Source organism: Papio anubis, chromosome 6 (genome assembly GCF_008728515.1).
Source record: "Papio anubis isolate 15944 chromosome 6, Panubis1.0, whole genome shotgun sequence".
NCBI classification, from domain to species: domain Eukaryota; kingdom Metazoa; phylum Chordata; class Mammalia; order Primates; family Cercopithecidae; genus Papio; species Papio anubis.
Window position 1 is genome coordinate 116,875,809 of NC_044981.1, and position 25,121 is coordinate 116,900,929.

General features: G+C 37.4%; 2 protein-coding genes across 2 annotated transcripts; both read left to right on the forward strand.

Moving 5' to 3' along the window:
• Positions 1 to 335: 335 nt before the first annotated feature.
• FBXO30 (F-box protein 30) lies at positions 336 to 16,876 on the forward strand. Its single transcript, XM_003898079.5, has 3 exons — positions 336 to 528; positions 8,640 to 10,686; positions 14,701 to 16,876. Exons 2-3 carry the CDS (start codon positions 8,656 to 8,658, stop codon positions 14,902 to 14,904), a joined length of 2,235 nt encoding a protein of 744 aa, XP_003898128.1. The 5' UTR covers positions 336 to 528; positions 8,640 to 8,655; the 3' UTR covers positions 14,905 to 16,876.
• Positions 16,877 to 20,234: 3,358 nt separating this feature from the next.
• Positions 20,235 to 24,334, forward strand: LOC101007185. Its single transcript, XM_003898080.5, has one exon. The coding sequence runs from the start codon at positions 20,583 to 20,585 to the stop codon at positions 21,237 to 21,239; it is 657 nt and encodes a 218-aa protein (XP_003898129.2). The 5' UTR covers positions 20,235 to 20,582; the 3' UTR covers positions 21,240 to 24,334.
• The last annotated feature ends 787 nt before the right edge of the window (positions 24,335 to 25,121 follow it).

The window sequence follows — 25,121 nt, forward strand, 5'->3', positions numbered from 1 at the left end:
TTCAACTAGCGGCGGGAACAAGTCATGCTACTGGGGCCTGTTTCCTCAATTGTAAAATGAGGGGTCTAGGATTCCCTCTAGGAATGTAAGATTCTAAAATCGAACAGGGTTTGGTAGCACCGCCAGGGCGGAGCCTCACGGGGCGCCGCGGGAATCCAACGACAGGACTCGCCACAGCAGGAGCTCTCTCCAGACCCTACTCTAGCCACGTGGCTGCCGGGTCAGAGGGCAGCGTGCGCGTCCCCGCCGGGCCTGCGGGCGCGTCCCCGCCCAGCTGCCGGCAGAGGCCGGGCCGGGTGGGCGGGGCGCGGCGGGGCGCGGCGGGGCGGGGCGCGCCAGGAGGGCGGCTGCCTCTGGGGTAGGCCGGCTGGAGAAGAGAAAAGGCGGCGGCCCGGCTGGGGAAGAGGGGTGGAGGAGGCGGTCCAGACGGCTGTGTGGGGCACTGAGCGTCGCCGGGACAGAGCGGAGCAGCTGGGCACGACGTCCAGGGCAGCTAGGGCCTGGGCCGCGGTTCGGCCGCGCTGGCCGGTGAGTGTCGGGAGGCCGGCAGGGGAGGCCGGCGCCGTCCGCCCTGCGGCGGGGACCGAGGCGGCGGCTGGGCAGTTAGAGGCCGGCAGCCGGGATCAAGGCGCTGGCGCTGGCGACCGTGGGGTTGACGGGCCCGGCCTGGAGTGGAGGAAAGGCGGCTGACCCCGGTCCTTGCGCGTCCCGGGTCGGCCGTCCGGTCGCGCTGAGAAGGCGTCCGTGGCGCTGGTGTCCGCGCCCGGCAGCATGCCGGGCCAGCCGTTGAGGTCAGCAAATGGCGACTCAAGCCCCGAGGGTACCGACCTCCGTGTTCCCCCCAGTTTGTGTGTCTGTGTATTGGGAAGGGACGAAGGAGGAGTTAAACTTAGGGAACCCTAAGCTTCTTGTTGAGTCTGGCTTTTAGAAACTTGGGTTCTTTGGGGACAAATGGGTTAAAGTAAGATTAGGGAGGCATCATCCACTGTCTGCACGGGATGAGCAAAGTTGGTAACTTTTCCATTCATGGAAGTGAGAGGATCTTACCCTTAGCCTCGGTCATTATTAAAGGGAAACTTCCTTATTTTGCAGACCTGAGGTTATTTGTGTTGTTCCACGACCTGCACCTTGGAAGTGCTTTGCTTGGAAGGGGTTTATAGAGCGCGTGCTGAATTCAGAGTAATCTGCCAATATGTTTTTAACGTGTGTATTTGGGAGTATAGAGGCAAAGAGGCAGAACAGTATGTATTTACCATGATCCTAGTACTCCATTTCCCTCTCCCTTTCTCTTGTTTTTTTTTTTTTTTTTTTTTTTTTTTGAGCCCTGTCGTAAGTCCCAAATAAAAGATGCTTGGGAACGAATTGACCTTTTATTGCATGATTACTTCGTTGACTCTTATCCAAGATGAAGTTATTTATGGGCATTATGATATCGGTGTAGATTAAGTTAAAACTCTTTTAATACAAAATCCCAAACTTTTTAAATTTCCATTTGCTCAATTTCAATACTGTTTGTTCTTTAGAGACCTATGCAAATTATATTAACAGGTTTTGCGTTTGCTCATACTAAGGTTTTCCAAAGCAGTCCAGTTGTTGACATGGCAAAAGGAAAAGAGTAGCATAAAATAAACCTTTAGGGTTTTTCAGAGGGTTAGATTTCAATATGCGGTTTCCGCTGAATCACTCTTCTTAATGCTTAGTCACTGTTTCTCATCACAGAAGTTTAATTGGGGGTAACATGGTGTTTTGCTATTTGTTTTTACCTAGCACTTTAGTGCCGTGACGTAACTTTTTTTTTTTTTTTTTTTTTTAAATTCTGGAAATAGTGGAGTTTCGTGAATGCTATAAGAGAACTGAGGTTTCCAATATAGGCACACTTTAATGTATACTAAGTGTACTAGGTATTTAATTTCAATCCAGTATTTCTCCCGGTCTAGCATTGGGAGACTTCTTCTAAAAAGTGTCCTAATATATCATTAAAAAGCAATATTATATAGGTAATGATAGCGTGTATAGAGAGGTACCTTAAGGTCACCAAAATAGGCATTAGTTAATGCTTACTGTTTGATATAACATGTTTCTAAGATGTGAATATTTTAATGGGTAAGCCCTATGCTATTCCGTATGATTTTGGATAACTCTTTTAATTCAGTTCCTAAGACTGCTTATTTGATAAAAGGAGTTAGTACGTACTATGGAATGTCATTGTATTTGTAGAATTTTTTGACATAAAACAATTGAGTCAAAGGCTGTATAAAATATAAATTAAATTCAAATTCAGTGTGATGAAATAGAGGAGATTGGCCTTAAACAAGTTGCTTCTATATTTTAGGTAGATAGATGTTAGATGCAGACAGGCGGATCAGTTAAAACCCAGTCTATGAAAATCTTTTTTTTAAAGAATGGATAATGTTATTACTAGGTAGTTCTTCGTATGATTGCATTTAATTAATGATCTCATAAAAATAATTACACATACAATTTTTGTGTATGTAAGTGTGGCTGTTGTGCAAATCGAAGTACATCTGGTTTCTGAGAACTACATGTTTATATCCTATTGGACATACACATAATTGTAAACAACCTTTTTAAAGTTCTAGGTTGTTTCCAGAGTAAAGTAACTGCCTCAAGGTCACTAAGCTGAGACTCCTTGGAAGCCCATTCCCCCATGTCATGTTACCTGTTTTAATAAACTGAGTTCTGCCATTTGGGTGGATTATTTTTATCTGAGTATCAACTCAAATAGGTTCTAGTCTGAGTATTAAGTATTTATTAATACTATTTCAATTTCCTATGTAAGTCTGTGATCGTTTCATTTGCTTATTTAGTGGAGAACATTGCAAATAGATATCGCTTTAGAATATGCTACTCATGACCATGACCATATTTAGAAATGAAGAATATATGTTTTGATATATCTGGAACAATAAAACGTAAAAAAAATCCATATAATTAGGTCATCCATTTTATAAATGAAAACGAAAGTTTAATAAAAGAATGTATACATTGTAATCCATTTAGCCATTTGGGATTGAAAGCTAGTGCTTTGAGTTGGTAATTTAAGGATGTCTTTTTAATTTTGTCTAACCAATGCCCCCCAAACCCACCTCTTTTTGAACAGTAAGATAAGATGCCTAACTGAGGTGTAGATTTATTATCATTTTTTAAAGCTGAGTGCGCCTGATAAACAGATCAGTCAGTAGAGGTACTATGCACTAGTACCTCTGGACTTTACAAGGGATGAGATTTGCACTGGAAGAGCTGATAAGTGATTGCTAAATTTGAAATTTCATTTGTGGACTTAACTTGTAATAATGGTTAATTAATTGAACAAATCTGTCTATAGTTTTATATCAGCCTTACATTGGAACAGTATATTACTGTTTTAAGTATATTTTATTTAATACCATGTTAATTGTAATACTAAGCTGTAGGCTGATAGCACTTCCTATTTTGAACTTCTTTTTCTCACTCTCTATTCAGGCACCTTTGCATGTATAGACCTTAATCTCTTCCTGTCTTTTTGAACCCAGTGCTTCTGTATTCATTTTTTTTTTTTCCAGTAATTTGTCTGCAGGTTTGATTAGGGAATTAAAATAGTAGAAATATATAAGGTAAATGCTTCTTCCTGTGTTTCTCATATTATTATTATTTAAGATTTTAAAACAATGGAAGGTTGAAACTAACTTTCTCTGATTTGCTTTTTTGATAGATGATTTGTCTAACTCCATATATAATGCCTGAAACATATTACTTATGTGCTCAACATATGTTTGAGCACCATTGACTTTTTATGGCCAGTACAGTGAAGTAATTTTGATTCAGTTTGATTGATGCCAGATCTGTAAGGTATTTTTATGTGGAATATGTAGTTTTCCATGAAATGAAGACTCTGATTTGTCCATTTCATTATTTCCTTATAATTCTTCGTGTATTTAACACAAATGAGTCTCTAATTGAGGCAGAATTTTGAATGTAGGGAACATAAGAATGAATGAGACAGAGATGATTCTGACTTTCATGGAGCTTATAGTTTTCCTGTGGAAATAGATATTAAACAAAACGATGACTTACTTAGAGTAGTCACTAGTATTACCAGGGAAAAAGGCAGTGTGTAATGGGTACACACAATAGGGGATCCATACCTTGTCTTTGGAGTATGTGGAAAAGGAACACATAAGCGGAGATTTAGGGTTGAGGCAGTAGGGGTGTGTGTGGAGGAAAAGATATGTGTATCTGTCTGTGTGTTAGAGGTAAAGGCAGACATTAGGAACAGCCTTGAAGCAGCAGGTTATTTTGAATACATTGGATGACTCTTATGTTTTAAAATCATGCTAATTTGCACTTCTTTATATTTACTTACCTCCTTATGTATTTTAATGAATTTTTAAAAATACTTTTTTGAGGTCAATGTATTTATGCCTTTAATGACAAGATCTCATTTCATTATATGGGAAAATGCCATGTCTTAGAACTATTTTTATGAATTGCTTGTCAGCCACTGAGTATGAGTTGGCAAAGAACTTCTCTTAGAGAAAATTGAAAGAATTGAAAACATTTGATGATTTACTAATATTTTCAGGTCCAGCGAAACTTTTCCAATAATTTAAATTCAAGTGTAAATTATTAGAGATGTTAGTTGTTTTCTACTGTGCCTGCTGTGTAACTGATAAATAAGAGATTGATGTTTTTAAACCTGTTCTACAGGATTTACAGGCAGTTGCAAAATACTTTATAAAGGCACGTTTAATTTGATCTAGTGGTCTTGATTAGGTGGAGGATGAATCTAGGGGAGTTTTAAATTCAATACTCAGAATACTCTTAGTATTGACTACTGTATTTTCTTAATTTTTTTCTTAATATAGTTAATAGGAAAATGGAATTGAAATTCATTCCTCATTTGTATGGCTATTTTAAGAATTGTTAAATTTAGTAATGTAATGTTCTGTACACTTATACTGAGCATTATCTATGTAAATTATTCTTCAAATAATTTAAAACATATATATTCAAAGCAGAGTAAAATGCTATTAAAATTGGAAGAGACCAAAAGACTTTCTTGACCACAGGAGTGATTAAGTACTGGGATAAACTACAAACAAAGTTGTGTAATCTCCATTACTCACATAATGTCTTAACATTGGATCACCAGTTACAGAAGTGCCGCCTTATGTTTTTAAACTTTTATAAGTAAACATACCTGTTATTGTCCATGGATGTTGATCGGACATGGAGCTAAAACGTATAGTCCTAGCTCTGCCACTTACTAGGTAGATGACCTTGGCAAATCACTTACTCATTCTGAACCTCAGTTTCCTCCAGGTTGTTACAAAGACGTGTAAAGAAGGATAAAATAGGCACATAATTACTGTTCTCTCTTCCTTCTAAGTCTACTTCAGAAAATAATAAATGTTATGAACTTGTTGCTATGAATGCTTTTTTAAAACCTTATTCAAAGGGGGATGGATAGTGTAAAAGAGACTATTTATTTGAAGCTTGACTACTTTCCTTCTACCTTTGAAAATTATGGCTGTTTTTGCTTTTAACTCAGACCCTGTTTCAAGCAGTCGCTATTTTAAGCGCTTTTGAATTAAGTGATATTTTTAAGATGTGTTTTCCCTGGTGGTGTCATGTGATGGTGTGTACAGTAACATAAAGTGTCCCTAAAAGTTCTGAGAGCACTGGTTACTTCTGTTGAAACTGCTTGTATTTTTAGGTTTCTCCCTTAGTAACAGTCAAGCTTGTAACCTTCAGCATGTGAGATCAGCTCAGTCTAGTTCTTGCAAAATAAGAAAGCTACAACTGTTTCACAATCTAATCACTCAGTAAGATTTGTTGTAATTCTTAATAAAGTTTCTCTTTAAATGTCTGGTTAATTTACAAATGTTTGTCACTAGTCTTTTTCTATATGACTATTTTAGTATGTCTATTTTTATAGTTCTATACTTATCTTTAAAATTTATGAAGATAAACATTTAAAAATATTCAACTCATAATTTGTAATTTTTAACACAATTTAAAAATACAGTTTTGGTGTTGAGTATGTACCTTGTCTTTTCTTTGACATCATTGAACACCATAATATCAATTTGGAACTTTGTTACTGAATCAAGAAAAACTCTGTTGATGATGATTCAGGTACACTTTTGTTCTTCTAGTTTGAGAAAACTCATGCCTCAACTGGAGAAAAAGATAATAGCAATTGAGGAGTGATTAATTAGTTACCTGGAGCCAAGATAGATTTTATGGAAAAATATGTCATAGGGTTAACAATGTCTTATGCACTGAGGTGAAGAAAACAGGGTAAGAATCACCTTCCAGTCCAGAAAATTCTTGTCTACTGCAATGCAATTTGATTTTGGAAATGTTGAACTGAGTTGCCCGTGCCATATACAAGTAGAAATATATCATAAGTAATCCATTGTAGAGAGTGAAGAGGAGTTTGAAAGAGGAATCTGGGCAGGATGTATAGATGGATTTTCAGCATATGTGTGGTAATTGAAACTTTTGGAGAAAATGAAAGCACCCAGGGAGAATGTACAGAATAAGCAAAAAATGACACAAGCCCTGAAGAAATGCAATATTTAAGTAATTATTATTGAGGAATAGTTAAGAAAACTAAGGGTAGGAGAAAGACTGGAGTGATATCATGAAAAGTAAGAGGATGTAATAGTCCCAAAATAAGAGATTAGTCATCATCACGATACAGTGGCCACGGAAGATGGGGTCTGGAAAAATATGCCCTCCAGATTTAGTATTGAGGTTCTCAGCAGAGCAGTTTTAATAGGGGTAGTAAAAATAGAGCCAGAATAGAGAGTTAAAGGACATATAGGAGATTAGAAGGTTTTTGGTGGTATTTTTCTTTAGAAAGCTTGACTGGATAAGAAAAAAAAATGGTGGCAAAGGGCAGATATTATGTTATTATTTCAATTATTATTATCACTTTTTGAGACAGTTTCACTGTGTCACCCAGGCTGGAATGCGGGGGTGCACAATCATGGCTTACTGCAGCATTAATCTCCTGGGCTCAATTGAGCCTCCTGCCTTGGCTTCCCAAGTAGCTGGGATTATAGGTACATGTCACTATGCCTGGCTAATTTTTTTGTTTTTGTTTTGTAGAGAGAGGGTCTTACTATGTTGTCCAGGCTGGTCTTGAATTCTAGGCCTCAAACGACCCTCCTATCTTGGCCTCCCACAGTGCTGGGATTACAGGTTTGAGACACCATGACTATTATTTCAGTTTTTAGAGGTTAAATAATCTTTTAAGTTTTTATTGCTAATAGGAAACACGCCAGTAAAGAAGTTGATTATACTAAAAATACATTGAATAGACTCATTAATTATAATTAAGTCAATATATTATGGTTAGACTTTTATTTTTGATGTAAAACTTTTCTTTATAAAAGTTACAGTGCAAATTTTAAAGCAGGAAAGACTTAATCCATTCATGTTATTTTATAGAACTATTTCTCTGCTTACAATTCTCAGTGACTTCCAGTTGTAAAAGTGTGAACTCTTTAGAGCAGCATGAAGCACTCATTATGATTTGCCTTATTCCTTTCTGGCCTCATCTTTTACAGATACCTTGCATTTTTCCCTGTGATCCAACAATACTAGGGAACTTGAGGTTTTGCTAATTCATGCTTTTTGGTATTTGCATTTGCTATTACTTCAGCACTGAATTCCTCTCGTTTTTACCAGTTTACCCTCCCGTACTTAAGACCTCTCTTTCAAGACTACTGTGAATTATTCTCTAATCCCTACTCATATTGATTATTATCTTCTCTATTGGTACCATTTTACTTCTATCATATGGACCACATAAAAACGACATACACTTTTTACTGTCTTTGACATCTTGCTGTAGCTTTTTGAGAGGAGGCACCGTGACTTGCTAATCTTCATATTGCCACACCGAACACAGTGCCTGATCCATGATAAACAATAAATAGGCATTTAGTGAATGAATGTGACCCTCAAAAGTAAGTGATTGGCCCACAGCCACAGAGCTTGAGCTAAAACTTTTATTTTCTGGATAAATTCCTTGTATGTTCTAATTAAGACTTAATTTGTTGCGGAATTTATTAAGGCATATATAGAAGGAGGGATCAATAGATGAAATCTTAAATGAATTCATTTAGAAGGAATGAAAAGAAAACTTCTAATAAAGTTTTAAATACATTCATGAAATTCATACTGTTCTTTTTTAGTAATATGAAGTCTCTGCAATGTGGGGTACAATCAAAATCAGTTTAGTTGAAATTAGAAAGATAAAAGTGAAAACACTCTGAAATCTAAAATGCACATTAACTTGTTTTTAGCATTATATAGTATACAGTATTAGAATTTAAATCATATATTTTGAAACTTTTGCGCTTTTAGACATATTGTTATATGGTATATAAAAATGAGCCCTTATGACATTCTATAGTATTGAATTGTTACTAGAATATAAGTGCTTACGTCCTTTCAAGACATTGATTATATGTAAAATTAACTGGTTAAATATGTTTATTTTATATATGTCATCCTAAAATAAACCAAGATATTAGATACATTAGTGATTTAATTGTTAAACAATTTTGAAAAATCAACAATTTTTTGGCTAACTTCTTATCTTTTTCCATTTCATCAACCAGAGCTGTGCTAGCCATTATGGAGGAGCAGCTGCAGCATTCCCATTGTGTGAATTGTGTCAGTAGACGGTGCATGACTAGACCAGAGCCTGGGATTTCCTGTGATTTGATTGGTTGTCCATTGGTTTGTGGTGCAGTTTTCCATTCTTGTAAAGCTGAAGAGCATCGACTTTTATGCCCATTTGAACGAGTGCCTTGCTTAAATAGTGACTTTGGATGTCCGTTTACCATGGCCCGAAATAAAGTTGCTGAACATCTGGAAATGTGTCCTGCAAGTGTGGTGTGCTGTACTATGGAATGGAATCGATGGCCAGTTAGTTATGCAGACCGGAAATCATATGAAAATTTAAGCAGAGATGTTGATGAAGTGGCACAATTGGATATGGCCTTGGCCCTTCAAGACCAAAGGATGCTCTTAGAATCCCTCAAAGTAGCCACCATGATGTCAAAAGCAACTGATAAAGTATCCAAACCTAGAGAACAAATCTCAGTTAAATCAAGTGTCCCAGAAATACCACATACTAATGGTTTGGTGTCTGTTGATGAAGAATCTTATGGTGCACTTTATCAAGCTACTGTAGAAACAACCAGAAGTTTGGCTGCTGCTTTGGATATCCTGAATACTGCTACAAGAGACATTGGCATGTTAAATACAAGTATCCCAAATGACATGGATGAAGAGCAAAATGCGAGAGAAAGCTTAGAGGATCAAAACTTGAAAGACCAAGATCATCTTTATGAGGAGGAGATAGGAGCAGTAGGTGGAATTGACTACAATGACACAGATCAGAATGCCCAGTCTGAACAAAATGGTTCAAGTGATTTATTATGTGACTTGAATACAAGTTCTTATGACACTTCAGCTCTTTGTAATGGCTTTCCTTTGGAAAATATATGTACCCAGGTCATAGACCAGAATCAGAATATACATGGTGATTCAAAACAAAGTAACTTAACAAATGGAGACCGTGTGGCATCAGATGGCACTTCAAAACCTTCCAGCTCACTTGCGGTAGCAGCACAACTTAGGGAAATAATACCATCCAGTGCTTTGCCTAATGGCACGGTTCAGCATATCCTCATGCCAGATGATGAGGATGAAGGTGAATTGTGTTGGAAAAAAGTAGACTTAGGGGACTTGAAGAATGTGGATGTCTTATCTTTCAGTCATGCTCCTTCATTCAATTTTTTTTCTAATTCATGTTGGTCTAAACCAAAGGAAGATAAAGCAGTAGATACATCAGATTTGGAAGTTGCAGAAGATCCCATGGGCCTCCAAGGAATAGATCTGATCACAGCAGCGCTGCTGTTTTGTCTAGGAGATTCTCCAGGAGGTCGGGGTATATCTGATAGCCGCATGGCTGATATTTATCATATTGACGTTGGGACTCAGACTTTTTCACTTCCGTCTGCAATATTAGCTACAAATACAATGGTTGGGGAGATAGCTTCAGCTTCAGCTTGTGATCATGCCAATCCACAGCTTTCAAATCCAAGTCCATTTCAGACACTTGGGCTGGATTTAGTATTGGAATGTGTCGCTAGGTACCAACCCAAGCAGCGTTCAATGTTTACCTTTGTGTGTGGACAGTTATTTAGAAGGAAAGAATTTTCTTCCCATTTTAAGAATGTGCATGGTGACATTCATGCTGGACTCAATGGCTGGATGGAACAGAGGTGCCCTTTAGCTTACTATGGTTGTACCTATTCTCAGCGTAGATTTTGTCCATCAATACAAGGAGCGAAGATTATACATGATCGCCATTTGCGGTCATTTGGAGTTCAGCCATGTGTATCTACAGTATTAGTGGAGCCTGCTAGAAACTGTGTGTTGGGATTACATAATGACCATCTAAGTAGTCTTCCTTTTGAGGTCCTGCAGCATATTGCAGGCTTTCTTGATGGCTTCAGTTTATGCCAGCTCTCATGTGTATCCAAGTTAATGAGGGATGTGTGTGGCAGCCTGCTTCAGTCTCGTGGCATGGTCATACTGCAGTGGGGGAAAAGGAAGTATCCAGAAGGAAATTCATCATGGCAGATAAAAGAAAAGGTTAGTGTAATCTTTACAGCCTTTTATTTGACATAAAGAGGGCTTTCGTAATACTGCTGAATTAATACAATTAATATCTTGTTGAGAAATTGACCATTCCCTAAAACTTACTAAATCAATGTGATGACAGAATTTTTTTAATGGAAATTAATAATGAACTAGGATAGTTAGAATTGTTTGCCATAATTATAGGTTTACTAGAACTAGATTATAATCTAATATGGCAGAGACCACTTATGTTTCTCAATTTTTCTATAACAACTCTTTTTTGTTTGGGTCCATTTTACCATCTTCTAATTTGGACTCCATCTGAAAAATTTGCATCATAAGATAATGGAGGAAGTAAGAAGAGGGTTTTTTTCCTGCTTGTAATTGTCTCTCCATTCTATGGCCATTTCGTTCTTAGGATTTGGTTGTTTCAGGTATAACCTAAATAGCGAGAGATGAGAAAAAGTTATAACTACGACTATGGTCATATATTAAAGTGACCAGAGGAACATAAATGGATGAATGAGGAAATGCTTCAGGCTCGTGTGAGAAAACAGTAGGGCAGTAGGATTTGATATTTTGGGTGGGGACTTGGTTTAGTGGAGTCCAAAGAAGTGATGCATACTGTATTGGAAACTTGAGCTGGAGATTTAGGCAGACCTAAGCAAATTCAAGCTACACCATTTTCCTTCTGTGATACCCTACTTTTGCTCAGCTTCTATTTGGCACTACTCAGTAGGACCTGGAAGGCATTACATATATCTTTGATTGAAGGTGTTTTTTATTTTTGAACACTTACAATATGAAACTTTTACATTTTATAAAGTGGAAACAATTGTGATAAACTTTACATTTAGTTGCACAGCATTCAAACTGGTTGCTTTATTTGTAGCACCTTTAGGTTTTCTTTCATTCATTGCACTGATTTTTCAGAATTCTACATCCACTTGGTTTCCCTGAGGCTTTGACCAATAAATGATCACATAAATTGTTTCATGATTTTTTTTTTCCCAAAAGGGAATTTCTGATGGCAGAAAGTTTCTACCACTTGTGTTTGTGTGTATTTTTGTTTTCCATATGATTTTGTATCTTTTCTTCCCTTTGGGATGGGACACTCTTAGTATGGTCTTTTTATCTTTGCCTACTAGTATTGACATATGGAGTGAAATGTTTTTTGGGGATTCTATAATCATTCCTGCAGAAAATCTCACCTACTCTTCAAATTTAACTCGCCATCATTTATATAGATTAGTCACACATCTGTATCCTAGCCATTTGCTCCACTATACACAAGCATCTACTGGACATTTCCACTTGATGACCCTACAGCTTTCTCAAACTCAACATTTCCAGCCTACTCCAGTCCTCCCCCTCTTAGTCTGAGAAAGTGGCACCATCATCACCAAGTTTCCTAAACCAGGAATTTAGGAGTTATGTTGACTGCTTTTTCTCCCCCCTTTGTTTTTATTCAGATAATCATGAAGTCCTGTTTATTTTCCCTTTCTCATACCTCTCAGGTTTGCTTCTCTGTTTGCACTGCCATTTCCCAAGTTCATTCCCAACTTTAGTAGTCTCCTAGACTACAACAGCAGCTTCCTTCTAACTGGGTTCCTACTTCCATTTGGGCCCTTCTAAAATATATTCTCTACACAAGAGCTAATGTGATATGTATTTTCTTGAATACAGTTCTTACACTGTCACTGCAGTGCTTAAAAACGTGTTTAATATTTGTTCATCACCCCGGGATAGAGTCCAGCTCCTTAATAAAACATTTGAGACTTTTTGTAATCTCATCTTTATCTTTTCACTTTCCTTTTCATTTTATACTGTAACCATGTTGATTTACTGACAGTTCCCTAATGTTTTTTCTTGCATTAAGTCTTTAAAGTATGCCATCCCTAATACTCACACTTGAGCACCTGCAATATGCTACTCAGTGTGCATTAGTACTTGTATTAACTTACATAATCCACTGTCCCCATTTTACAGACAAACAGAGGTTAAGTAAGCTTGCCAACTAATTGACTTAGGAAACTGGTTTCTCCATCTTTTGATCTTCATCTTTCTTGCTGTGTCCTGCTTACTCTTCAGGTTTTACCTCCTGAAGATAGCTTCTTGGCACCCAAACCCTGACACCTTCTGAGAGTTGCACTGCTCTGTGTTCCTGTGGTGCTCCATTATATACCTCTACTAAAGAACTCACTGTGCTGTTTTGAAATTGATTGATCAGTTTCAGTCACTAGACTGTAAATTCCTTGAGAAGTGGGACTCTCAAGGAACCAAAATACTCCCTTGCATAGCAGCTACTATGTAGTAGGCACTCAGTAAATACTTGATGCGTACTTGGATGAAAGATGGATCCATTACTAAGAAATCTTGTAATCAGCAGGGGGAGTCATACATTTTCTTTTGCCTGCTTTTCCTAAGTTTGCTTCAGCAGACTCTCAGTTGTACGGAAGTAGAGAGACTGCCTGTCTCCATTGAATCTTTCAGCTAATTCACCTGCCAAAGCTTAAAGAAAACTAATGCCTTTGTAGTTTTGTGAGCATAGGGAATGGTAAGGGAGGCTAGTGACATCTATACTATCACTAGGCCTTCACTGACTCCTGGGAAATTACTCCATAAAGGGTAATTGATCATAACCCTAAGGAGTATAGAGGGTACCCTTGTGCTGAACAATGGGGACTTTCTATTGCTAGTTGACAAATAATTGGTTTCCCACAAAATTTGAAGACATCTAGCCACCCCGAGAAGATATTACCTTGCTTTCCTGAGAAGCAATAAATGCTGAGGGTTTTGCTTAAATCTGGCACTCTCTAAAGCAGGGGTGTCCAATTTGTTGGCTTCCCTGGGCCACATTGGTAGAAAAAATTGTCTTGGGCCACACATAAAATACACTAACTACAGCTGATGAGCTAAAAAAAAAAAAAAAAAAAAAAAAAAAAAATTCAGATAACGTTTTAAGACAGTTTACGAATTTGTGTTGGACTGCATTCAAAGCTGTCCTGGACCACATGCTGCTCACGGGCCCCGGGTTAGACAGGCTTGTTCTAAAGCATCTGCTGTTCAACGCGTTATAAATTGTTCCCTGTATCAACATTTGCCTGTTGATACACTTAGCAGGGATGCCTAGGCCTGTCCTGCCCCATTCATGCTTGTTATCTAGGTCTGTCCTGCTCTGCATTCATGCTTGTTACTTATGTTCAGGTAGCTATATGTTTCATTTGTAAAGATGAGGGGCATGGGGCACAGTCTTTACTGGACTAATAATTTGACAGTGCTTTAGGGCCTAGAGCTGTTGGGGGGACAAAAGGGGAAGAAGCCAATATTTTTACCTACAGACATGAATAGGGATGGCAGGTGAATATTTTGCCTGGAAACATGTTTTACAATGATATGAACTAAAATAGGATCCACTTTACAAATATTATTTTTATATAAAATTTCAGAGCGATTTTGAACAAATCGAAGTACTTGAATATTATTAAGCACCTTTAGTACTTGTGAACAGCAGGAAAATAAGCTTACCTTGGCATACATTATTCTAAGGTATTTTTTAGTACTGATAGTATAAATAGGAATGGGAGAGAAAAATCTGGAGAAAAAAGGAAAAACACTTGCATTGTATCTCCAGAGTGTGGTTAGTTCTAGATAGCCAGTCGGAGAGTATGAAAGAATAGTGTGCAGTACATAATATTTTAGGAAATGGCTCTGAATTTGTGCAGTTTTAATTTTATAAAAATCATTTGGTAAGCCAGATTGGGGTGTGATTTTTAATACTGAGTTTTGTCTTTTATTGTTTTTAAATTTTTTGAAGTCATAATGTCATAGAAGTGATTTACCTTGTAAATATTTGACAGATATATTTGTATCCTAAAGGATTTGCCAATTTTTAATTTTATAGCTATTTGAAACTTTATATTGGATGCTTCTGCAATAGCAGAAATGTACGCAGTAGGAGCAAAAAGTGTGTTTTGATTCTCTACAGATTGACTTGTTTAAATCTAAAGTAGAATTTTCTTGTAGGTATGGCGATTTAGTACTGCATTTTGTTCTGTTAATGAATGGAAATTTGCTGACATCCTAAGCATGGCCGACCACTTGAAGAAATGCAGTTACAATGTTGTCGAGAAACGAGAGGAAGCAATCCCTTTGCCATGTATGTGTGTGACACGAGAACTCACTAAAGAAGGACGTTCACTACGCTCAGTTTTAAAACCTGTACTTTAAAAGTTGTAATTTTACTTGCACATATATGCAAGCACCTAGTGTAATTTCTTTGTAATATGTGAAACTTTATTAATGTATTAAATATTACAACTAGCTAAATTTATTGTCACTATGTATATAATGTTTTGAAGTGACATCTATTTTTATAAAGTACTGTTTAGTTGGAAAAAGTTGCCTTAATGTTTGAAATGTGTGAAATTTTTGGAACTTGCTGGACAGGGTGATTTAATTTTTAGCCGCATAATTTTAAGAATTAGTATTTTCAGTGGTGTGCATATTTTGGTTCCTAAATTTTTGCTTCTTAAACTAAAAATATCCTGACCAATTTATTCCTTGTTTTCTGTGGGTTGCAACCCATGCAATCAAAAAGCAAAACTTTGACTCAGATTTTTTTACAGCATCGGTTTTTCATATAAAAATATTCTCAATTTCTTAAGCACTGCCATAAGATCATTATAATGTTTTTGTTTTTTAGTGCTTCCCTATACAATTGTTAATGCACAGATGATCTCTAATATATACTTACATATGTAAAATCGTAATTAAAGTTTGGTAATGCAGTTTATCATGTTTTAAAAATAATCCACAAAGATGTTTTTAATCTCATATACTTACAATTCAACACAGAGAGTGACCATGTGCAGCTTTCTTTTTTGTTAGATGCCACATCCAAAGACTCATCGCAGTGTGTTATATGACAGGACAATGCAAAAACAAGCAAACAAAAAGCAAGCCTGTGAATATACTGTAATTTGAAACTGCTCCTGGTATTACATATTTGCTGGATATCTAATGTTTTAAAAGAAAATATACCTCATTTTAAGTTTGAATTGGGCATATTGTATAAATTTCAAATATTCAGAATGCAAAGGGCTTAACTATTAAATTTTTGCCTTTTGATGTTTATAAACATTACAACTGTGTTGTTTTAAGACATTTAAAAACATGAAATTTGTTATCTTTTAAAATGACAATCATGTAGAAACGTGTTTTGGTTGACAATCTCTTTGAAACATTTCCAAGTTAATTTCCCATAGACTTCACTACCAAGAAAGTAAGAATTGCATCTTTGCGTAATGGTCAAGGTATAATGGAAAAATATACCTATTCTTGAAGTAGTTTATTATAGTTTTCAAATTGATTTATACCATTATTAACCTGATGTGGTCTGCTTAAAAAATGAATATATCAGTGTTTAGATATAAATTGCAAAGGTGGGGATATATACTTAAACAATTTGTCTTTAGCATTTGGTAGTCTGAAATGGTGACAGATTGCTTGTTAAAATTGTGAAAACTCTGTTGTGTCCTCTCTTCCTACATTTGTCCCTGAGAGTGCTCTATGATTACTAGGTTCTTGATTCCCATATATGGCAATCAGGCAGAGGCGTTCCTTGGGCATTAGAGAGTTCCGAAGCTTAAGATTTGTTTTGGTTGGGTCAAGTCCTTAGTACAGTTGAAAAATACAGCATTAAAGACTAATCAATTGTTTTGCCTCATCAGTCATTTTAAATAGTAGAATACTTATTTCTCAGTGCTTAAAATTTCTTTTTCAACTGTGAGATTGAATAAGCAGTCTGTATTTCTGTGAAAAAAACAGAAAAAATATATTAAATACCATAAAATATAACTCTGCCTTTTAAAGTTTTGCTGAAGAATGTGTCTGTGGTTAGGATAGCACAAGCATTAACTTTTGTTTTATAGTTATGCTTTTTAAAATTCATTGTTTTTAAATTTAGACTTCTTATTTCTACACTGGATTATGAGATATTTAATAATTTTCCACCTTATATTTCTTTTACACATTTTGCTGTTCTCTTTTTTGTTATTGTTATGCCACCATACCATTTTGTTAAAATGTTTTCTTTGTGAAACATTTGTTCAAGTTCTAATAAAATTAATATTTTCCCTTAACATGGCTCAATAACTTAAAAAGGTTCATTTAAATAAAATTTTAATACTTTTTTGACAAATTCCAACACAATCATATCGTTTCTGTAGTGTGGATTTTCTGCATGTTATGGTAGTTGTTGATTATCATTGCTCACACATGTTTTACTAGTGAACCTTAATTTTTTAAAAATATGAGACACTCATTACTTAGCATTCTCTGATCATTCAGTGTCTCAAAAGTAATACCACCTAAGTTCACTGAAAGGCGGAAGAGTTTCTAGCATGGTTATATCTCTAAAAGTCATATAAACCATCTGTCTCTCCTCTTAAGTATGAAAAGGTTTGTATGTTGGCCTAATAGATTGTACTTTGAGAAGTCATCATTGATTCGTTAGTCTTTGCTAAATAGCAAGGTAAAAGGCAAGCATTGGGATGGAGGGAAGTATTTGAATTCACTTTTTTCCTCTGCCTCCTTCCCCAATACTGCCTGTTAGCTTAATCTTTCTCCCTCTCTCCCTCTCCCTTTCCCTTTTTCTCCTTTTCTCACTCTTTTTTACTAGATTTTGAGACTCACAGATCTTACAGCAGTGGTTCCTAAAGTGTGGTCCTTGGACTAGCAGGAACATCAACACCTAGAAATTTGTTAGAAATGCAGATTATTAGGCTTCTCTCCAGACTTAGTGAATCAGGAACTCTGGGGTGGGACCCAGGAATCTGTTTTAACAAGATCTCCAGGTGATTCTAATGCACAGTAAAGTGTTAGAACTTAGAGGGAAGCCTGGGTCATGTCAGCTACACTCTGGTGCATTACTGGAGTGGATATATGTGTGTACCTGTGTGTGTTTGTATAAATATATGTGTAATCAAAAATTGAGAGTAATGGTAATTTATTAATGGTTAAACTATATATGTTGTCTCAATTTTACAGCCATATGACAAAATACACTGGGTACTGTAGTTGTTGGACTTGTATTCTTTAAATTAGTCTTTACTAGTATTTAACATTTTACTAGTGTTTCTTCTGTTCAAGGTAAATTGCAGTACAAATTTTAGTTTATTAGTAACATTTAGCCTAGTCATCTCATTCTCTTGTTTAGTGGTTGTGTAGAGTCGTGAACATATTCAGATTATAGGGTAATCAAAGAGTAGAAGTAGACAAATATTGGATTAAATCCTACAAAAATATTTTTAGGGATATTTTCAACCCTATCAATATGATGTTATGAAAGATTGAATCTCTTGTTTATAGTAGTATAGAACCTTTTCTGATCTTTTTGACTCTGTGCTGCCTATCTCATCAATGTTGTTGCTATTTATATCTGTCCTTTAACGCTGGATGTTGGGATCTTAGTAATGTTGATGATAATAGGATTTTCAGCAAAACTTCCATATCCCTTGAAGATATGGTAGCTTATGTTACTATATTGATAACAGTTTTACCTGTAGAGATTTGACTAGTTTTTTAGGTGTTTGGAAGCAAAAGAGGTTTCTTCATGTTTTGCATCCCAACCTGAAAAGACATGGGGTTTATTAATTTTAAAATTTCCTAAGGAAAAATTATTCAAATATTTTAAAATGTGTTTGTTTTGTGCATGACATGCCACATTGGTGTTGTGATTGTGATTGGAGCTTACAGAGTTGGTTGTTTAGAAGTGCAGTAGAAAGAAAGCAATTGGCCCTTATTCTCTGGACAAACTTTTGATGGAAATAATTTCTCTGATAGGTGTTTGACTGGTTATCTAAATGTTGCTCTAAGTAGTCTTACTTAAGATGCTCATAAGGTCTAGGAAGCAGAGAATATTAGTTATACCTTTATCAACTCATCAGTGACTTCTTTCATGGTGTTTAAGATAATTTAATAATGGGGTTTGACAGGATTTATCTGATTTCCAAAAAAGCAAAGTTTGAATTCAGAAAAGATCAACTCTAATGAAGTCCTTTCTAAATAAGGGGAAAGGAAAGATGGTTTGCTTATCTTTTACATAATTATTCCCTTTATTTAAAAGATTAAAGTGAGATCAAGAGATAAAACCTTTCAAATTTGAATTTTATGGATGAGAAAACAGGTACTCAAAATTTAGGCAGTGATTAGTGTACCAGGATATTTGAGAGATAATTATGTCCTTACATGGATCACTTTTTTACTTTACAAATGCAGGAAGAAAAGAGACATTTAGATGTAAGGAAATTTGGAAAATGTTGTCTAGGATATTTGATTCTTACTGCTTTGGAAAGCATTTTGGGGCCATACCAAAAGGAAACAAACTAACCAAGTGTGGCATGTTGCTCTGAAAACTTTGCGAAATTAGGGTCTCTTGCTGAATTTTACAAATAGGTTATTGCATCTATGATTAAACTTTTTAAATAAATTGCTTATACATATGTTTATTTGACATATATAATCTTCGTAATTGGCCAGTACACCTTGAGATGTATTAATGGCAATACATCTTGAGGTGCTTTGTTACCTTAGCACATTTCAAAACTGGCATTTTGTATTCAGATTGTTTTATATTTCAGTGTATTATGTGGACAGTGACTTTTCATTAATAAACTACAAAGAAATGGGTTATAAAGAAGATTCATGAACATGCTGTATAGAAATATAGTAAAAATTCATTGATGCAAAGTCCTTTTTTAAAAATAATTTTCAATCTTTTTGATATGCTTCTGTCTTTTACTATGAAGAAAACATTTCTGAAGTGAACTGACAACATAAGGCAAATACTGGGTAAAAATTTAAACATCTCCAAAATCATTAACCCATTTGTATGCAAATATTAGGGAATGGTTCTTCAATACGTAGCTAGTTCTTGTGGTGGTTAATAGTTCGTGTGTTTGAAAGTAATAAAACTGCATTTTTGTTGAACTCTCAAAACCAATTAATCAGGTCAGTTGCTCCCAACAAAGGTAAATTCATCAGATTTAATTTCTACCCTTTTCTAATACAAATTTTTAGAAATTTTGTTTCTCAGATGTAAGGCAAATAGGTTGATATATTTGTTTATTGTTTGACAGAGAAACTGACTAGAGTTAGCTTTTTAATACCCCTTACAGTCAAAAAGTAACATTGTTATATTTTGTTTTAAAATCATACCATTTTACAGTATAATCATACTGCACTGCCATTACCTATTTGCTGGTATCTATATACTATAATTATGGGGCCATCTAGGTAGAAACCATCTCTTATGTAGCTTTGCATCCCTGTTCCTAGCTGAGGGTCTTACAAACATACAGTGATATGGTTTGGCTGTGTTCCCACCAAATCTTGTCTTGAATTGTAACTCCACAATTCCCACATGTTATGAGAGGGACCTGCTGGGAGGTAATTGAATCATGGGGGCAGGTCTTTGCCATGCTGTTCTCATGATAGTGAATAAGTCTCATGAGATCTGATGGTTTTAAAAACAGGGTTTCCCTGCATGGGCTCCTCTCTTTGCCTGCTGCCATCCATGTAAGACGTGACTTGCTCCTCCTTGCCTTCCACCATGATTGTGAGGCTTCCCCAGCAACGTGGAACTGTAACTCCATCAAGCCTATTTTTCTTCCCAGTCTCAGATATATCTTTATCAATAGCATGAAAATGGACTAATACAGTAAATTGGTATCAGTAGAGTGAGACGCTGCTGAAAAGATATCCAAAAATGTGTTAAGTGACTTTGGAAATGGGTAACAGGCAGAAGTTGGAACAGTTTGGAGGGCTCAGAAGACAGGAAAATATGGGAAAGTTTGGAACATCCTAGAAACTTGAAGAATGGCTTTGACCAAAATGCTGATAATGATATGGACAATGAAATCCAGACTGAGGTGGTCTCAGATGGAGATGAGGAACTTATTGGGAACTGGAGGAAAAATGGCTCTTGTTATGTTTTAGCAAAGAGACTGGTGGCATTTTGCCCCTGGCCTAAAGATTTGTGGAACTTTGAACTTGTGAGAGATGATTTAGGGTATCTGGTGGAAGAAATTTCTAAGCAGCAAAGCATTCAAGAAGTGACTTGGGTGCTGTTAAAGGCATTTAGTTTTGTAAGGGAAGCAGAGCATAAAAGTTTGGAAAATGTGCAGCCTGATAATGTAATAGAAAATAAAATCCCATTTTCTGTAGAGAAATTCAAGCTGGCTGCAAAAATTCGGATAAGTAATGAGGAGCTGAATATTAATCCCCAAAACAATGGGAAAATGTCCCCAGGGCATGTTGGAGGTCTTCACAGCAGCCCCTCCCATCACAGGGCTGGAGGCCTAGAAGGAAAAAAATGGTTTCAGGGGCTGGGCCCAGGGCCCCCTTGCTCTGTGCAGCCTAAGGACTTGGTGCCCTGTGTCCCAGCCACTCCAGCCATGGCTAAAAGGGGCCAAGGCACAATTTGCGCCATTGGTTCAGAGGGTGCAAGCCCCAAGGCTTGGCAGCTTCCACATGGTGTTGACCTGCAGGTGCACAGAAGTTGAGAATTGAGGTTTGGAACCTCTGCCTAGATTTCAGAGGCAGAAACGCCTGGATATGCCAGGCAGAAGTTTGCGGCAGGGACAGGGGCCCCATGGAGAATCTCTGCCAGGTAGTGCAGAAGGGAAATGTGGGATCAGAGACCCCACCCAGAGTCCCTACTGAAGCACTGCTTAGTGGAGCTGTGAGAAGAGGGTCACCGTCCTCCAGACCCCAGAATGGTGGATCCACTGACAGCTTGCACTGTGCACCTGGAAAAGCCATAGACAATGCCAGCCCACGAAAGCAGCCAGGAGAGGGACTATATCCTGCAAAGCCACATGGGTGGAGCTGCCCAAGACCATGGGAATCCAATTCGTGCATCGGCATGACCTGGATGTGAGACATGGAGTCAGAGGAGATCATTTTGGAACTTTAAGATTTGACTGCTCCACTGATTTTGGACTTGCATGGGGTCTGTAGCCCTTTGTTTTGGCCAGTTTCTCCCATTTGCAATGGGTGTATTTATCCAATGTCTGTACCCCCATTTCAGCTAGAAAGTGATTAACTTGCTTTTGATTTTACTGGCTCATAGGTGGAAGAGACTTGCCTTGTCTCAGATGAGGCTTTGGACTTTGGCCTTTTGAGTTAATGCTGAAATGAGTTGAGACTTTGTGGGATGGCTGGGAAGGCATGATTGGTTTTGAAATATGAGGACATGAGATTTGGGAGGGACCAGGAGTGGAATGATATGGATTGGCTGTGTCCTCACTCAAATCTCATCTTGAATTTTAACTCCCACAATTCCTACATGTTATGGGAGGGACCCAGTGGGAGGTAATTGAATCATGAGGGTGGGTCTCTCCCATGCTGTTCTCATGATAGTGAATATGTTTCATGAGATCTGGTGCTTTTAAAAATGGGAGTTTTCCCCACACAAATTCTCTCTTTTCCTGTTGCCATCCATGTAAGTTATGACTTGCCCTCCTTGCCTTCTGTCATGATTGTGAGGCTTCCCCAGACACGTGGAACTGTAAGTCCATTAAACCTATTTTTCTTCTCAGCCTCGGGTATGTCTTTATCAGCAGCATGAAAACGGACTGATACAGAAGGCATTCAATAGAGGTTTGTTAATCTGATAATGAAAAATGATTGAATAATTTAGTGTTGTGTCAGTTAGCTTTTGCTGCATAACATGAAATCCTAAAAGTTTGTTGTTTAAGCAACAGTATAATTAGCTCATGATTGGTTGGCTTAGCATTTCTGGTTGGCCTGACTTGGCTGATGTCTTCCTAATTGGCTCACGTCCATGGTCAGCTGATGGGTCGGCTGGAGGTTAGATGATCTAAGACCACTTTACACATCTGGCAGTTGGCAGGCTGTTGGCCAGGTTTATGGGGATGATTACACCATGTGTCTCTCATCATCCATCAGGCTAGCCCAGGCTTATTTGCAGGGAATAACAAGAACAGCAAGAGTGTAAGCCTCTATGTTCAACCCCTTTCCAAGCCACTGCTCGTCACATTTATTAATGTCCCATTTTCCAAAGCAGTCACGTGGCCAAACCCAGATTCAGGGGGTGGAGAAATAGGCTCTATACCCTTTGATGGAAGGAACAGCAAAGTCACAGTGGAAATGAGTATGTGTATAGGAATAAGAAGAATCATACCTATTTAAGTCTACCATAAATGTTGAGAAAATTTTCACTTAATCTACCTGAATGTTAAAAACTAGAGCCAATTCAAAATCAGAACTATCTTTTGCCTCTTTTTTCCAAACTGTAAAGCTAGTGTTTTAGTCTGGGTTCTCCAGAACGACAGAACTGATAAGAGATATCTATCTATCTATCTATCTATCTATCTATCTATCTATCTATCTATCTACAGAAATTGACTTACTCAATTGTGGAAGTTGAAAAGTCGCATGATAGGCCATCTGCAAGCGGGAGAGCCAGGAGATCCAGCAGCCTGGAGGACCAGGATGTCCAGTAGCCTGGATCATGTTTGAAGACTTCACAACCAAAGAAGGGAAGATGATGGTGTAACTCTCAGTATGAGGCTTAAGGCCTGAGAGCCTACGGGACTGCTGGTATGAGTCCAGGAGTCCCAAAGCCAGAGAACTGGGAGATCTGATGTCCAAGGGCAGAAGATAAAGGGTGCCCAAGCTCCAGAAGAGAGAGAGAGAGCAAGAATTCCCCCTTCCTCCATGTTTTTGTTTTATCCAAGACCCCAGCTGATCAGATGGTGCCTACTCACATTGATGGCAGATTATCCCTACTCAGTTCAATGACCGAAATGCCAATCTCCACTGGAAACACCCTCATACATACACCCTCAACACATACATAGGGCAGTCCAATCATTCTAATCAAATGTTAAAACACCTGAGTTTGTTTTCCTTTCAGCAGAAGAGGGATGGGCTTAATGCCTACTGAAGCACTGAAGATATGTAATGCTATACCACCTACCTGGATATCCCTTAATCCAGTCAAGTTGACATCCAAAATCAACCATTACAAGTTCGTCCCTTGTCAACTTAGCACCCATACACATCTCTTTATCATACTTAATCTCTAAATAACAATACAGCTATCTTGTGCATAACCAAAAACTCATGAATCCTTTCCCCAGAAGAGGAGGTAAAATTCTTGCATGATGTTTACTCCTTTTCTGATATCCAATAACTAAAATTCTATAATGTAAAATTAACAGTACTCATACTAATACAAGCTCAATACATATAATGTTACATAACAAAGGATAAGCAATGAAAACAAAGATATTTGCTTCATATATGTGTATACACACAAAAACCTATTCTTAACAAAATAGGGATTGTACAGCCCTTGTTTCTGTAACTGGCCACATGGTTGTAACTGGTATTTATAACTACCTTGTTCTACTACCTGTTGTGTATTCCCTTTGCCTGCAGTAAGCATCTTAGCTGGTTATTGTTCTTTACCTGATGGAGTAACCCAAACCTCTATTCTTGTAGGGTCTCAGCAATTTGCAGCCCTGCCTGGATTGGGTTATGATAATTTCCCATTGACTTTTTTTGTTTTTTTTAATTATACTTTAAGTTCTAGGGTACATGTGTATAACGTGCAGGTTTGTTACATATGTCTACTTGTGCCATGTTGGTGTGCTGCAGCCATCAACTCGTCAGCACCCATCAACTCATCATTTACATCAGGTATAACTCCCAATGCAATCCCTCCCCCCTTCCCCCTCCCCATGATAGGCCCTGGTGTGTGATGTTCCCCTTCCCGAGTCCAAGTGATCTCATTGTTCAGTTCCCACCTATGAGTGAGAACATGCGTTGTTTGGTTTTCTGTTCTTGCGATAGTTTGCTGAGAATGATGGTTTCCAGCTGCATCCATGTCCCTACAGAGGACACAAACTCATCCTTTTTTATGGATGCATAGTATTCCATGGTGTATATGTGCCACATTTTCTTAATTCAGTCTGTCACTGATGGACATTTGGGTTGATTCCAAGTCTTTGCTATTGTGAATAGTGCCACAATAAACATACATGTGCATGTGTCTTTATAGCAGCATGATTTATAATCCTTTGGGCATATACCCATTAATGGGATGGCTGGGTCATATGGTACTTCTAGTTCTAGATCCTTGAGGAATCGCCATACTGTTTTCCATAATGGTTGAACTAGTTTACAATCCCACCAACAGTGTAAAAGTGTTCTTATTTCTCCACATCCTCTCCAATACCTATTGTTTCCTGACTTTTTAATGATTGCCATTCTAACTGGTGTGAGATGGTATCTCATTGTGGTTTTGATTTGCATTTCTCTGATGGCCAGTGATGATGAGCATTTTTTCATGTGTCTCTTGGCTGTATAAATGTCCTCTTTTGAGAAATGTCTGTTCATATCATTTGCCCACTTTT